This window comes from Tursiops truncatus, chromosome 7 (genome assembly GCF_011762595.2).
Source record: "Tursiops truncatus isolate mTurTru1 chromosome 7, mTurTru1.mat.Y, whole genome shotgun sequence".
NCBI lineage: Eukaryota > Metazoa > Chordata > Mammalia > Artiodactyla > Delphinidae > Tursiops > Tursiops truncatus.
In genome coordinates, this window is record NC_047040.1 from 4,715,915 (window position 1) to 4,731,859 (window position 15,945).

The 15,945-nt window shown below is 43.6% G+C and overlaps 1 protein-coding gene across 11 annotated transcripts in view; it reads right to left on the reverse strand.

The window, feature by feature from the left end:
- AGAP1 (ArfGAP with GTPase domain, ankyrin repeat and PH domain 1) overlaps positions 1-15,945 on the reverse strand; it is a 555,489-nt gene that overhangs the window by 161,783 nt on the left and 377,761 nt on the right. For all 11 annotated transcript variants that reach the window (XM_033859482.2, XM_033859484.2, XM_033859483.2 and 8 more), the window contains one exon: positions 13,378-13,546. In XM_033859482.2, the coding sequence (XP_033715373.1) occupies positions 13,378-13,546 (169 nt within the window). The remainder of the gene's footprint in view (positions 1-13,377; positions 13,547-15,945) is intronic.

Sequence of the window (15,945 nt, forward strand, 5' to 3'; positions counted from 1 at the left end):
GACACCACAGACAGCACGTGGATCCGAAGGAGACACACACGAGGGCTCCGCCTGTCCTGGTCCCACACAACCGTACGAGGGGTCAGACGCAACAGGCAAAGCCCATCTACGGAGCGGGAAATGAGACGATGCTCACTCTCGTGTGTGTGTAGGGGCAGATGCGAACAGTGATGCGATGGGGCCGGGGGCTTCCTGGGCTGCCGGCCACGTGCTGCGACTTGACTTATGTGCTGGTCACCCGTACACTTAGCTAGAACTTAGGATTTTGTAAGTGTATGTTAATCAATAAAATTTACCCCCCAACCCCCCCAAAACTCATTTGAATGGTTTGTGAATCCAGAGGTCAGATCAGGAAGTATGAGAACAAGTCACCAAGGAGCGAGGAGACGGCTTCACCGGTGTTACATCCCAAAGAGCGAGCGGCCCGGCCCTACGGAGTGCGGCATGCTGGCACCCAGAGGGAGCGAGGCACAAAAGGACCCATTTGCTATTGTCTCAGTATTTTTTTGTCCCAAACAGTATCTGCGTTATGATGACATGCGTGGCCGACTTCCTGGCCCATTCTGAACACAGGAGAGTGTGTCCTCAAAGACCCCCTCTACTATCAGCCGGCTGCCGGCCTTGCCGAGCAGGGGCCGCCGCATTAGGATGCTAATCCAGGGAGCCCCACGCCAGTGCCTTGATATGGAGATGCGTGTGCCCACTGGGCCGGCTGATTAGCGCAAGCTTCCAGGCGTCCAAAGCGCCAGATTCTTCCCAAAGAATAATTTTAGCTTTGCTTTTACATCCCTAAAGTGTAAGAGTTGATTTGAAAAGGTACTTACCTCCACCATATGCTATTTTTCTTTAAACCATTTGCATTTCAAAGCGAATATGGCATTTATAGCTGCCTGATCTCACACGAGCATGAAAAAGATGCTGGTTTTCTATTGAACAGGAATGTTTTCATCCTCCAAATGACATCGAAGGGAGAATTCCTCTTTTAAGCTATAGGCTTATTACATTAAAAACAGCCTATTCTGATTTTTAAAAATATACCCTAAAATAAGGCTTTTCATAGCATTTAAATAGAGATTCATCAACAATTTTTGTTTTTTTTCTTAATACAGAATTCTGCTCACTGCACATCCTGACTTTGGTCTGCCTTCAATAATGAGACTTGACCCTACCAAGGCTTCAACTAGGAAAACAATACTTGGCATTTGACTTACTGGTGAAACAGCCTGGAAAAGGGCAGAATCGCTTGGTGATGGTGATAATGAAGTTCTTCGTACACTGAGAGTGGAGGAGAAAAACCCAAAGAAGATTCTATGAGCACATGAGTGTGAAAGAGACATTTACGTCCATTGTGGGACTTCGTAATTTTTTTAAAAAATCATAATTACAGAAATAGGATTGATAGGAACTCACTCTTCCCCTCGAAGGCCTCACCCTCTGAAACAGCGATTGCTCTTATAGGCTCTTTTTCATTCCTATGTGGCTTCAAATGTTATAAAAACTCAGAGTTCAAGGCTACTGTGCAAACCTACAGCCACACCATGCCCCATTCCGAGCGCGGGTGGGAAAACCAGGTCTGCTGGAAGCAGGACTGGACGACCGAGGCTCTTCTAATGGCCACATCACTTCAAACTAGGCCTTCGCCATCTGTTCCGTCCTCTAATTATAAAGCCAAAAATAATATAATTCACAACACTACCATAAAAAGTGAGATACGAATGATTTAAGTGCCTGTGAGGAGGGCCCATTCGCCTCACTATTTGCATTGGAAATCTGCCCTCCTTTTGGCAACCAGGATTTCAGGCTAAGAGGATTTTTTTTCCAAGGACATCTTCAGTAGCTTTTCTTAAAGACGTAACATTATGTAATACTTGTTTTGTAAACGCGTGCAATTCAACACATCTACTATTGAGATAGGAATCTTGTGTTTCTCAGAATGCTATGCATTTTATTTTTTTGTTATATGTTTTCTGCAGTATGCTTACCAGAGAAAAAAAGAACGTACAGAGTCCAGACCCAGTGGTAATGACACAGGTGATTACACTACATGCAACACTGTGGCCACGCCCAGAATTGAAACTCCTGGAAGTAGACAGTTCACGGTTATTTTTCCTAAACTGTAGAGATAGCTCCTTCTATTCTGATTTCTCCCTGCTCTAATGATGATGCCATGGGGAAAAAATGGGAGCATGTTTTGTTCTCTAAGTTACTGAAACTTACTTTGCAAGGTTATGCAGATACACAAATCATGTAAAACAGAAGTCTACCAAAATCCCACCTAATAGATCAACTCATTATTGAACATACGCATATATTTTTCTTAATTGTGACAACAGAAAAGATGTAATATTCTACAACACTTCTGTATTATGACTTCCCAGCCATTTCCCCATGTTGTTCCAAAACCTTCAAATAATTTCAGACATATAACATCTTACAGATTTAATGTAGATAACTTGCACTGCCATTTTCCTACATCTGGATAGTTTTGATTGCTTGCAATTTCTCATCATTATAAACAACACTGCAAAGGACATCTTCTACTTTTAGACGCTTCCTTAGGCTGACATCCCAGAGGAGTTATTATTGGGTTAAACAGCATTAACATCTTTCTGACTCGTGATATATGTTATTAATTAATTTTCTTAATGACCCGTGGGCTAAAAGAAGATGGAACCTGGGCATCCTGAAAACAAGTCAGTTCAGAATCTGTAAGATGGAAAGAACAGTAACAATGATGATAAAATGGAGATAATAATGATGATGATCATAATATGCCCCCTGTGGTTAATACAAGGACCAAATTACATAAAGCACTTCGCATACTGCAAAGCCTCTGAAGATAGTAGTTGTTATCAATTTCGCCAACAGTGAGCTGCCCTTTTCTCTACAGTTTAATTTTTTAGCAAAAATGGTGATACTGCTAATTTTGTTTGAATTTAAAATCTAAGAAGTCTGGATATTTCACTCCTGTTTCTCTCGTGGCGGTGTCTCTTCGTGTGTAAACTGCTCGGACTGTTTGCCTCCTATCTGTGTTTTGGTGTCCTAGTCATTCATCACTTCACATGAGCCCACACACTCATTCACCGATGGTGTTTCTTGAACACCTACTCCTGTATATGGACCAGTACAGCATTTAGCATTGGGACAACTCGGCAACACTCTTCCCACTCTTAGTCTCCCCAAATTCCAAATGTAATGCCAAAGTCATCAGAAGTAGAGTTCATAAAAGGAAAGACAGAAAGGAAAGAAGTCATGTGCTTGGGACATAACGCAAGCAATGGATGAATGAGATTACCTGACGGGCAAGGACAGGTGAGCTACAGTACCCATGGTCCTGCTTACATCCCATCCCTGGGATGCTGCTCCACCTTGGGGATGGATAGAATTTGGTGCTTGGTATAAATTAAGAAGAAAATATTAAGCACAATCAGAAGGTAAGTTCTGATATTTGGAAAGAGTTTAAATATTTATTGCTATGACAAAATCTGCTTTTTCCAGTTGGGTGTCCCAGCATTCATCACTGCAGAACGACACCTGCACTTCTCATCCTGCCCATTTATATCTATCTGCCTGAGGAACACTTGCTACTACGGATTCTGAAGGTGTCTATGGAGACTGTCACCATAATGCTTACTTATGCACGTGATGCTTACACAGTGCTTACTCACCTACAAGCCATTTCTTGGTACGGGTTACATGAACAAGTTTATATGCAATACAGTTATAATGAGGTATTGTGACATTACACAAAAGGAGGCTGAAACTAAGGATTTTTTTGAGCAATAAAATATGAATATAGCACTCAAGTAATAATGTTTTCTAAAACAGAAAGTCCAAGATGCTCATATCATCTTCTCTCCTAGCTTCTTATTTGGTTCTATGCCCGCAACAACTTAATTCAATAGTTCAGTTTCCTCCTTTGCCATGAATAGTAGTCCTGTCTTTAAAATATTCTTTCTCCTCCATCTGATACCTACAATAGGTGTGTTTCGCACAAAATTCAGTGTGACTTGACAGCACTGCTTTGAGGGAAGTCTTCCCTGGCTCTCACTGAATTTTATAAGCCCTTTCAGGGAGGTGGCCACACAGTCCCACCCCCAGAAGTGCTCACTTGGATTTCTTCCTCTCCCATCCAGGCTGCATAGAACCATCTCTTAGGACGGAACAGAGAGAGCCTGTAGGGGGTGAGGGCACTGAGGAACTCCATGCTTGCAACTCTGATGATGTGAAGGGGAGCTGCTTGTCTGTGGGCCAGGATGTTTTGGGGTTTAACCACTCACTAGGAATATTCCAGAGAGAGAAGCGCGGTCTCTGTATGCATGGTTTCTCAAAATGTCAGGCCACAAGGTTTGGAGCTGGTACAACATCATGACTAAGACATCATCCATGACTTGGAAAAGTTCTCCTCTGCCAATGTGGGAATGATTATGGAGCAAGTGGGCCAACCACAGACTTGACTGTAGCACAGAAAGGCTCTAACCCAAGACCCTGGTCCCAGGTGAGGCCCCGGCCAGCTACCTTGCTGAAGGCCGTTGGGTCAGTGAAAGCCACCCTCTTTCCTAGAGCTCTCCCAGTGCTGACCATTTTCCCAATCTTGAAAGCATCAGGTCAACAGCTGAAACACTATTCTTCACTGCACACACACATTTTTGAGATGGGGGAAAAGTTTCTAAAGCAACTTTTATTTACTAATCGGGATATCTGTTCCCATAGAGATGTATGGCTCAGTACCTCCATCATCCTTCTACGTTTTTAACGGAAATCATCAAGGATTAACTTGCTTTTGTCAGTTCTTACAGAAAAGAACACTCCATTTAGAGTTCAAATGATTGAAGACAGTCTCCTTAAACTGGAAGGCATGGCTTTGATTTATATGTGAACTGTACCCCAGTAATCTTGATCACGGAATGTTGCAATGGAGGAACTGTTATCTGAAAGCAAACAATACTTACTCTCAATATTTATCACTTACATCTCACATGATGGGCGATACTCAGGAATATTTACTTAATGCAAAAATAATTGCTAGGTCACGAAGCTAGGAGGGGATAACAAAGGAAGAGAAATAATGGTCTACGCCTCGAAGAGTTTACAATTTAATGATGGAAACCATGTAGCACACATTTGCCTAAATCTCAGTGGGAGAATCGTCTAAACACAGAAACCACTAACAGTAAGAAGGCATTTCTCCTGAAAGCAGATGCCAAAACTCTTATAAAGAATCAAAGAACAACTTCAGAGCCATTTCATTTCAGATGTCACCAGCTTCTTCAAATTTTAGTCTTAGAGAAACCCCACAAAACGGTTTTAACCGAAAAATAATGAATTATTAATTAGCCGTCAAAACCTACTCCAATAAAACCTGGTTTATGGAAGCAGACATCACCACGTGGTACTGGTTTTGGGGAGTATTCTCCAGCAAATTAATTCTCAACCAAGAAGGCGATCGTCTGCAGGGGCTCCACCGAAGATGCTAGAAGGCTGTTTGGCCACAGCATCCAATTTATGTTACCGGCGGATTCATGCTGCAAACAGAATCCAAAGTGTGGGAAATCATCGGGTGACCAAGGGCTCTGATGTCCTAACGAGCCTGCGACTCGACCCACCGGGAGGAGACGGCTCATCCGGTGCACAAAACAGATTCCACAGACTCCAGAGTTATGAAAATGTCTTCTAGCCCATTTGAAACTAAACAAAGAGAAACTTTGTCTCTACAAGACAACCATGGATCTAGTTTTGATGTTGCATGTTGCGTTATTATTATTATTTTTTTAAATAGCTATTACCGCTGTAGCAGCAGCTTAGCGACTCAGCGTCTGCAGTGTGAGCGGTTTTGATAAACAGCCTCTGCGGGCCACACAACGGGGATAATGTGTCCTTAAGTACCGCCAATGAGCTGCCATTCTGCACAGCCAATTACTTCTGTGCGTCTGTCACTCAAAGGAAAAATGACTGAGCCCATTAGATCAAACCTTTGTCACTGTTCCTAATGCACTCTTAGGCCTCATTAATCTCCGGGAGCAGCAACAGAGCTGCCGGGGTCTCATTGCCTCCCCCGACCAGGCCCACGTGAAGCCTCTCATCTCTCCCCCAAGTGTTCCGCGTTAATCAAGCTCTCCTTATTACCCCAGTCCCTGTCACGGCGGAGAGCGCGCTCCCTCTTAAATGCTCTCATTATGACCCATCTTTAGAGCCGGCTAAGTGGAAAAAAAAAAAGAGAGAGGGAGAGAGGGAGAAAGAGGATGGGAGAGAAAGAGGAGAGGAAAAAGCAAGTCCGATCACATTAATATTCATGACACTAATTACTATTCTAGGTCACTGAATATTCATGCTATTAGTTGGGTTTTTTATGGGTTTGCTGGATGCCCTGATTACTGAAGTGTGGAGGGACACAGCATGGTTGAGACTTTCGATGTCCACAGCGGTTCAATACTCAAAACACATTGAGATCCCTGCCCCCACCCCTGGAAAATCAGCCTCAACCCTCCAGACGGCTTTCATATTTTGAAACCTCTGGGGGCCTGAGTGCAGGGGGGTGGGGGGGCGGAAGACGAGGCGGAAAGGTCTCCCCGTCACGCAGGTCTCAGCATCAATCTGGTTAGGATAAAAACACACCCACAGTTGCAAATACCCAACAAAGACACACTATAGGGATGAGAAGATAGCTGTCATCTGGGAAGCAAATGTCGCAACCAGGAGTTACGGCGAACACAGGAATAAAGAGAGGATGGACACACAGAACTGGAGCAGAGCCCCCCATGCAGATCCAGGGAAGTCCTGAAGGGCATTTCTCTGGCTGCCCAGCTCTCTGCCATCATGGGGGCAGCTGTGGGTTGCGGGGCGTGGGTTTAGTTGATTCTGACCCACTATGTCTACTCAAAAGCTAAATAAACACTTCATGGCATTTACCAAAATTAATTCAAAAACATAATTTCTCAACCCTCTTCCTTTCTTTTCTTCACTAGTGATGAGCACGGCTATTATGATGGATTCCTGATACAGTTCTGAAGAGTCACCCCGGGTCAGGCTTTGGAGAGGCATGCAGTGTGTTACCCTTACAAGGATGGGGGTAGGCACTGTTTTCCCATTTTCAAGATGAGGAAGCTGGGGTTTAGGTCCTAAGATGGGGAAGATGGGATTCAGTTTGGTGTTTCTGGCTCCAAAGCCCCTACTGTTGGCCATTATGTTTTCCTGCTGTCTACTGAAATGTCAAAATACCTGTCAGAGCCGAAACAATCCTATATTCTGTCATATATGAATATTATTCTACCAACCCAGCCAAAAACTCGTGTCAGAAAATATTTTTGGACATTTGACCCCCTTCTCTGGAAGCGTCCCTGAAATGACAGTTGGGCAGACTCTAAAATGTGGTTTCCGATGGGTTCCCATTAGAATGGCAATGTAGGTTCCACGCCGAAGGAACGCAAATGGTGGATACTGCCCTGGGCATCCTCAGCAAGTGACCTTGGAGGAAGGGGAAGATGTGATGGGGAAGGTGGAATTTAACCAGGTCTGAATAAAGAAATATCTTCTCGATTCTTCTCCTCCTTCTCCTTCTTCTTCTTCTTGCAGTAGATGCTTAAGTAATTTTTTCAGAAATCCGTTGAGAGGGAAGTGTTCTATATCCCTGTATGTGACCTAAAAATGTCTTCACACTTGATTGATAATAGTTTGGCTCTACATAAGCTTCTAGATTCAAAATTATTTGTTCTTGTAACAAATACAAGGTGTTACTCTTGAGAAGGTCAAGGACTATCAGAGTTTTCTTCCTTGATAGGTAACCTCAGTCCTCCCGTTACCTTGGATGCTTTTGGGGATCTGTCCGTGTTTACAGCTTCCTCTCCCATCCAGTCTGTTACTTGACTCTTCAGATGGGAAGACACTGGCATTTCCTTTGTCACCTCTAGCATATTTTCTTGTTACACTGCCAACAGTATCTCTAAGCCAAGTTCTTTATAGTATGTAATCCATCTACTGAAATTTTTAGTTTTGCAAACTTTCTCCTTAACTTCCAAGAACTCTTTCTCCCCAGGTTTTTCATGTCATCTTTTGTCTGTTTGTTTCATTTTGGAATACAAAAGCCAACCTCTTAAATCTTTCTGATGATCCCAGTTGTAATTTCCTCTTAAGTTCTCTTTCCCCAAATTATCACTCTCTTTCTTCCAAGATCAGTTGTCCTTTTGCTTATGTTGGTCTTTCACATTTTGACTGCTGGTGTCCACAAACGTCTTGGCTGTCCACTCATGTTTATGAGTAAGATCAGGGCTGAACAGACCCGGCAGCCCTGGAGCACGTGTGTGGCACATGCTAACTGGTGGGTTTGTCTCTGACCAACAATACAAGTTCATGGGCGGGCTGGCACACCTGCATTACGTCCCTCATGGTCAGAGCTGCCCTTCCTTGCCATTCGTTTATGTTTCCCCGGGTCTATGCAGAGGTCTGCGTTTTCCAACCTGCTTCCTTCTCTTGCAAGCATGAGCACCCACATCAGGATATCCTCCCCAGGCATGCTGCTCACTTTCCCAGTGGGGCTGGTGGTGGGGATGCCACTGGGCAACTCTTCCTGAACGTGTCCCTCAGCCTGCAGTGCCTGCATCCCACAGGTGCCCAATGGAGCTGGCAGCCACCCCATCTTCACGGCAGCTCTTCTGCTCTGGTTAACTCGCGAGCCCCCAGATGAGACCCAGGCTGGGTTATCAGTATGCAGGTATGCAGTATCAGGCATGACAATGTGTTTCTCCTCCTCTTCCCCAAGTCCCTGGCGAAACTCGGTATTAAGAGTATCACATTTCTAGCATTTTAATGTTTGAAAGGTAGTCAGCATTCCAATACTGGCCAACCACTCCCCGATACTAGGAATAATGTAAGACCACCATCTCCTGCAAGTAGTTTTCTATCCAGTTGCCCCTTTTAGACCCTTTAGCAATTACCACCAGCTTCAGTGGTCTTGCTTGTGTGTCTATCTTCTGATTCTTCCACCCCCCATCGGCATGTAAGCCCTTGGAGGAAGGGCCCCCTGAATCTCCAGAGCACTCCTCAGGGCTGGGCGTGCAGCAGACTCAACGATGATGGTAAGTGAATGGTACAGGAGGCAAAGCAATAAGGTATCCAAATCATTAAACTGGTTGGGAGAAACTAAAAGTCAACATCGACACACAGTCAGGCATCATAATGTTTGAAACATGGAATGCATTACGACTCCACACTAGAAAACTAAGAGAAACATCTGGATAATTATTCCAACTCAGGAAGAGTTCAGTAAGATGGCTGGATATAAAAAATACAAAAATTAGGATCTTTCTTATTTCTTACTGATTAGATGATAGAATAGACAACCCCTCGCCCCACCAAGTATCAGCTTCACACTTCACCAAAAATTATAAAGTAATAGAACGGATTAGCAGGACACATACAGGATCTAAATGGAAAAAAGTGTTAAAAGTTTACTGAGGGGTATATAATAAGTCTGAATAAACTGGGAAAGAATTGTGTTCTATGATAAACTCAATATAGTTAAGATGTCAGTTCCTCCACAATTAATTCATAGATTAACAGCAATGCCAGTTAGAGTCACAATGAGATTATTTTTAGGGGGGGAAGAGAAAGGTTTCCAGTTATTCTGAAGTTTGCTGGAAAAAATAAATGGTGGCAATAACCAAGAAACACTATAAAATAAAAGAGTAATATGAAACCATGTTATATGTTACGTTACCAGATATAAATTGAGCCATGAATCTAAGACAATGAGGTAAACCCACACAGCGCGGAGAAAGTAGGTCAATGGAATAAATTTTCAAGCCCAGAAACGTAGCTAATTTGATTAAATGAGTTAGTTGTGCAAGAAAGGTGACAAACAGAATCAACAGGAAAAGGAAATAACAAAGAGAGAGAGAACAATTAGCTATATATTTGAATAAAAAGTTTAACTAGATTTCCTATTATATATAATAGACCCAAACAAATTAAAGGTGGATTAGAGGTTAATTATAAAAAAGGGGAAAAGGAACAACAATAAAATTATAACTCTGAAATATATATATATGAATTATGATCTTATTTCAGGATTATTAAAGGCTTTCTAAATATCTAAAGTAGAAACTACAGAAGTACAAGTCTTATGATTCGATTACATACTAAAGAGGGGGAAACTCTGTATGTAAATAAGACTACAAAATTCAAAAAGCAAATAGTAAACTGGGGAAATAGCTGCAAAATATATTACAAAGTGTTGTTATCCTTAATATACGAAGAGTTCTTACACGTCAATAAGCAAAAGACAAGCACCTAGTGCAACAATGGACAAAGGATACATCTACACACTTACAACACAAGAACCACAAAAACCTCATAAATATATGAGCTGTTCAACCTCACTACTAACTGAAGAAATCCAAATAAACAAAACACGAGATATTTTTATTGCTTATAATATTAACATAGATTCTAAAAATGTGTAGAGGTGAAATGAGCACTCACTTTATGGACGGAAGGGTATTTTATATAAAACCTTTCTAGAAATGAATTTGGAAATATGTACGGAGAATCTTGTAAGTGTTTATATCCACTGGCTGAGTCACTCTGCCTATGGACTTTTATGCTAAGACATTAGTAAGTTACACACAAAGATTTCAGTACAAGTGTGTATCAGGTCTATGTGAATGAAAAAAATGACTAGAAGGGAAGGCACATAACATTGATCTAATTCATAACATGGAGATAGAAAACGAATAAAAAAGAAAAAAGCTAAAAAGAAACAAAAGACGCCCAGTTACTCCAGAGGTCTAAAACAAAATGGCAGAATTCAAATGAGTTGAGAATGAAAGATGAGGTTAAGTAGTGGGTTAAGTTCTTCGGCAAGTTAGCTCTAAAATAACTAATACCTATCTTTAGCTAAAAGTCCATCACTTAAAAGTAGCATCCATTTACTTGAAATTAAATTTGCTGGGTTGGAATTCTCCACGTGAGAGAGTTCTATGAACAACAGGGTAGAGCTCTGGGTGATGCCAGCCAAGGACGTTGCCCACAGGCTTAGCTGAGGGCACCATCCCTGGGCACTGCTGTGACCATGAGGGACTTTCCACAGCACAGTGGTGCTGTGCTCCTGCGGACATCATATTCCCACTTCCGAGTCCCTACTTGTGACCCAAAGAAGATGAAACATCTACCAGGCTCCTTGAATGGGGATTTCCCCAGCTTAGGGTCGACAGGATGTGCTGTAATAAACCGACCATGGGTGTGACCATGGAAAAGGGATTTCAATCGTGACCCAAATCTTCCCATTCACCCAATAGCAAGAATCTTAAAGAGAAAGCAACTGGGCATTGAAAACTCAATCCCTAGCCGAGGCCCATGACATAACCTCCTCTGGGGATATGATAAAGTTCATGTGGCATTTTGTATTCTCTATTTGTTATCAAACATTACATTTTCCTTAGGACAGTAAGTGGCAGTTAAGCCCCAAAGATGTCTCTAGATGACATTTCAAACTCCAAACCTACATAGCCGACACGTCTTCAAATCATCAGGACTCTTCCCTCGTCCTGTGTGCCTGGCAAGTTCCCATCCTTTCTTCACACCCCACACAGGCATCCCTCAAGCCCTGAAGCCTGGCCCCACCTCCTGGGGTGAAGCCGAGCACATCACCCCTGGGCCTTCACACCTCCTATGAGCTGCTGCACTGCACTGGCTCATCTGCTCACCTTTCCCACCTCCCAGAGGGTGAGATTCCAGAGGATAGGGATTATGCCTCATTTTTCTGTACCCCCAGAGCTCAGGACAGTGACTGGCACACATTAGAAACTTCATACATGCTTGCTGACTTGAACAAATAAATGGACAGATGTGTCCAATGGTTAGAAGGGGAAGTGGAAAGTTGGTTATAGGGTGACTGCCTCGCACAGGAGTTCTGGAGGTCAGAGATTCTGGATCCACAGAATGCACAATTCCTGGCACAGAACAGGTGCTCAGCAAGGACTTTCTGAACAAATAAATAAATTAATGAAGACATTAGCTTTTCATTCAGTATGGAAACATAGTTTTTCTTGGGCGCTTTTCTCTCCTCCCATCCCATGGAGTTAGCACACCATCTAGAAAAGGAGAACTCATGTACCACTTGGAAGGAAGGTCAGCAGGTCATGAGACCACATAAAGTAACCGTATCACCTTTCTAGAATGAACTAATGTCTCTGTTATCAGAAAGGCCAGTTTTATTTTGATTAGTCACAAGAGCTGATGTTTGTATTGTGCTTCATGAGTTTCCACAGCACCTGCCGTCACACCTCTGTGATGGGGGCAGGGCCAGGCAAGATCAGCCTAATGTAAAACATGGTTCAGTTACCTGCTCAACACCATGCAGCACCGGGCGGTAGAGCCCAGGCTGCTGGACCCCAAATTCTGTCCCCTTTTTCTTACCCTCCTTTTGCCAAACAATGTCATTCATGCCATGGAACTGTGGGGTCAGCATTATTCCTCTTTAAAAACATTTAACATTTCAGAAAGGAAAAAAGGCAGCATCTTTAAGAAGCAGAGACATATGCTAGGAATGACTGCAGAACAGAAATCTATTTTGAGAAGATCAGATGTAGGTTGGAGACAGGAAAGGAAACAACTGAAATCTGTGAAGGGATTTCATATGTTGGAGGAGTCTGAGTTTGTTGGTGGAAGACTTAAAGCGGTTCTTACCACCTTTTCTCTGATAAGCGATCATGGGAAGGTAACAGCCACAGCACAGTTTGCCAAGACTCTTAAACAAAAACAAACCACGACACTCTGAATGGTTTGCATTGCACACCGAAGCCAGGAATTTCTCAACACATCTATTCCGAGAAAACACTAACTTTCTCTGATCCTGAGCAAAAACCAAATTCTCCCTTAAAAGAGGATAAAGAAAACCAAAATTGTGTGAAAGAATCACATAACATTTACAAGAGAAAACTGAGAGAATCTGAACTTTTATACAGGCCTAGGGGTTTCCTTTAAATCTTGCTCCAAATGGCTTTTCCATTTTTCTAAACACAGTCACTACGAATTAGTTAATACTAATCCTTGACACCTTAACAATGAATTCATGTTTTTTAGAAGGCCCTTAAACCTCCATCATGTGTAAAACGTGACTTTCAACCGCCCAGCCCTGGGAAAGCCTAGTGGTTTGTGCAGCTGTGACTCAAAGTGCCACAGTTTGCTTGTTGGCAGTCCAGGAACCCAAGGGTGTAGCGGAAACAATCATCCACAGAAGAGATGAGACTTGTAAACCTTAGTTTACAACCTTAATGGTCAAAATCTCCACTTAATCCAAAAACCTCAGCACTGTCCTCCAGCCAGGACCACCCATTGCTGCCATTGCGCTGGATTTCTTCAGCATGTCGGCTGTGAGCTTACCTGAATTTGGTGAGATGTGCAAGCTGCTCATGTCCTTGGACAGGCCGTTGGTTTTCGGGCTGGAGATGGGCGCGCAGGCCGATGTGGCTCGGGGCGGCCTCTTCCCTGGGACTTTCACAGTGGTTCTCAGAAGATCAATCTCTTTGCCATGAACATTCTGCATGTAATCCTGTTCAAAATGTTAAACATCCAAGAGAGATTAAAAGAAAGACCTTTTACAATCTAGGACAAGAGGTTCTATCAGACATCCTGAGTTGTAATCCTATGACCCTTCCACGGTGGCAAGTGCTTAAAAATAAGGTTTTGATCTGTCTTGTACTGGTGGCATCATCATTACACTGATATCAGCTCTGCCTCTGTGTCCTGAACTAACCCAGGCCCTGGAAATACAGGAGACACAGTCGATGCCTTCTACCCAGGAGGATGAGACACCAGTACGGACATGAAATCCTATTTTGTGAGCTGCTGCACATTAGATGGTACATTAGGAACCTGGGCTCTTCCTGTAAGTTTTGGGTAAAATTCCATGGAGTAGGAACTATTTTGTAATAACCTTTTTGTCTCCGAGAGCAATACCATTAGACATCTAGGTAAGACTGAAGTTGTCTGGTGGGAACTCAGGTGAAAACTCTAAGTAAGAGGTCAAGCATTTTGTTCAGGAAGATGTCTGAGGGGGTCAGTGGTACGGTGCTGAAAACACATGGAGGTCACAAGAGCTGGATGCTAAAAAAGAAGGCGCATTATTTTTACTCAAGCATTATGTTTCTCCAAGTGATTCACTGTACTCGGAAGAAGTATCTTGCTTTTGTCTACACTTTGGAGGTCAATGACTAGCAGTTATCACGGAACTAAAGGGAAGTCTAGGTACACAGGGAATTCTTTGTGCCGTCACCTAATTCAATATGGAGGAAAACAATACTTAAGAATCGGCTGTTGGGTGGGGAAAGAGAAGACAACTGAGAGCGAGAGTGAGGGGCCTCTTGACAAATTAGAGGAGTTATTGACCCTTTCATATATTTTGGGGGGGCAATGAACCCCCGTCTCTGCAGATATATCATTAAACCAACATCACACATGAAGAAAGGATACAATCTAAATCACTCTTGGGTAAATAATATTTCAAGTGTTTTAAGACTAACCAGGAAATGAAATAAACAGATTCCTTCCTTGGCAGAATCTTGGTGGATTCCTTTTAGGATATAAAGGGAAAGACCAATAAATCTGTACTGATTATAAACAATAAAGTTCACGTCGATCTATTTTAGAAGAACTGCCAAACGATCCGGCATGCGACTGCAAGCGACCCAGGGAGTTTGGAGAAGCGAGCTGTTTCCTTATAATTGCCAATCAACAGAGTCAACAGATACAGAGAGAGAACTAGATGAAGGTCTACCGGCAAAGTGCACGGGTCAGAGGCCTCGGCCTGCAGGACGAGGAAAGTCAGTCCAGGTGAACGGCAGAAGCTTCAGAGCGCACAGAAGGTGCTAGGGAAGCCAAGAGAAGGACTCCAGTGGCTTCTTTTAATTGCAAGACAATGTCCATATTCCATAAGGTGAAGGGGTTGAGAAGCAGTCACTGGTTTAACCACAAGTAGGAAGTTTGCTGACAGAAGTTATGGCACAAAAAGGAACTCAAAGTACTAGATTCCAACACAGGGGGAAGAACCCGCATATGGGTCGCTGGGACTGTACGGGACAGAGAGAACTGTCCTCCCTCCAGCATCTGTAGGAGGGAGGGCCAGCTCTGAGTGTCAGACCTCACCTGAAACCCAAGCAGTTGGACTTGTGGCCGCATGGGAGCCACCCCAGACTTAGGAAAGGGAGTGGGCGAATTCTCAACACAGGAGGAAGGGCTGGAAGAGAAACTCCATAACGTGAACGGGGGCCTTGTGATGGAGATTACAGAACCCTGGAAGGTTCACCAAGCAGCAGCCCAGGAGATGATGACGCAGCATCCAGGGTGACTTCCTAAGGACAGACCTCAAATGGCCAATTCTTAGTGCAGAGCTCAAGGTCAAAAAGCTGAGGCTAGAATCAGGAGGAACGTGGGACTGAAGACAAACAAAGGATCAGAAGCTGCACCAAGTAGGGGCAAATTCAGATCAGCTCCTCCAGGGAGGGGCGAGGCTGGGCCTTCCTCAGCAATGACAAACCATCCGGAGAGAAGCATCTGCACCAGCACGTATGCTGTCAGCCGGGGAAGCCAGGAGCAGAGGTGCTGATGCACCCTGGGCTGCCCAGCTGTGCATTTCATCTCCCAGGGCAGCTTAGGGAGGGACATCTGCCGGGGTCGGCCACGGGCATCTAGGAGGAGGGTCATCACAGGTTTGGAGAAGGGGTGGGCTGTGTCTAGCTGGGAACAGACTAAAGACTCCACTTGAAAGGCAAGATGCTTCGACTACCCCTCCCCCCCGCCCCCTGCCGCAAATATAATCTACTATGAAAAAAGTTGTGGTTTTGAAAGGATGAGGACAAAGGATGGAAAGAAAGTTATTATCATTAAATTAGGCTAAAGGATAAAGCGGACTGAAAGAAATGTAGAAGTCTCGTGACCAAGCTCACCACGAGG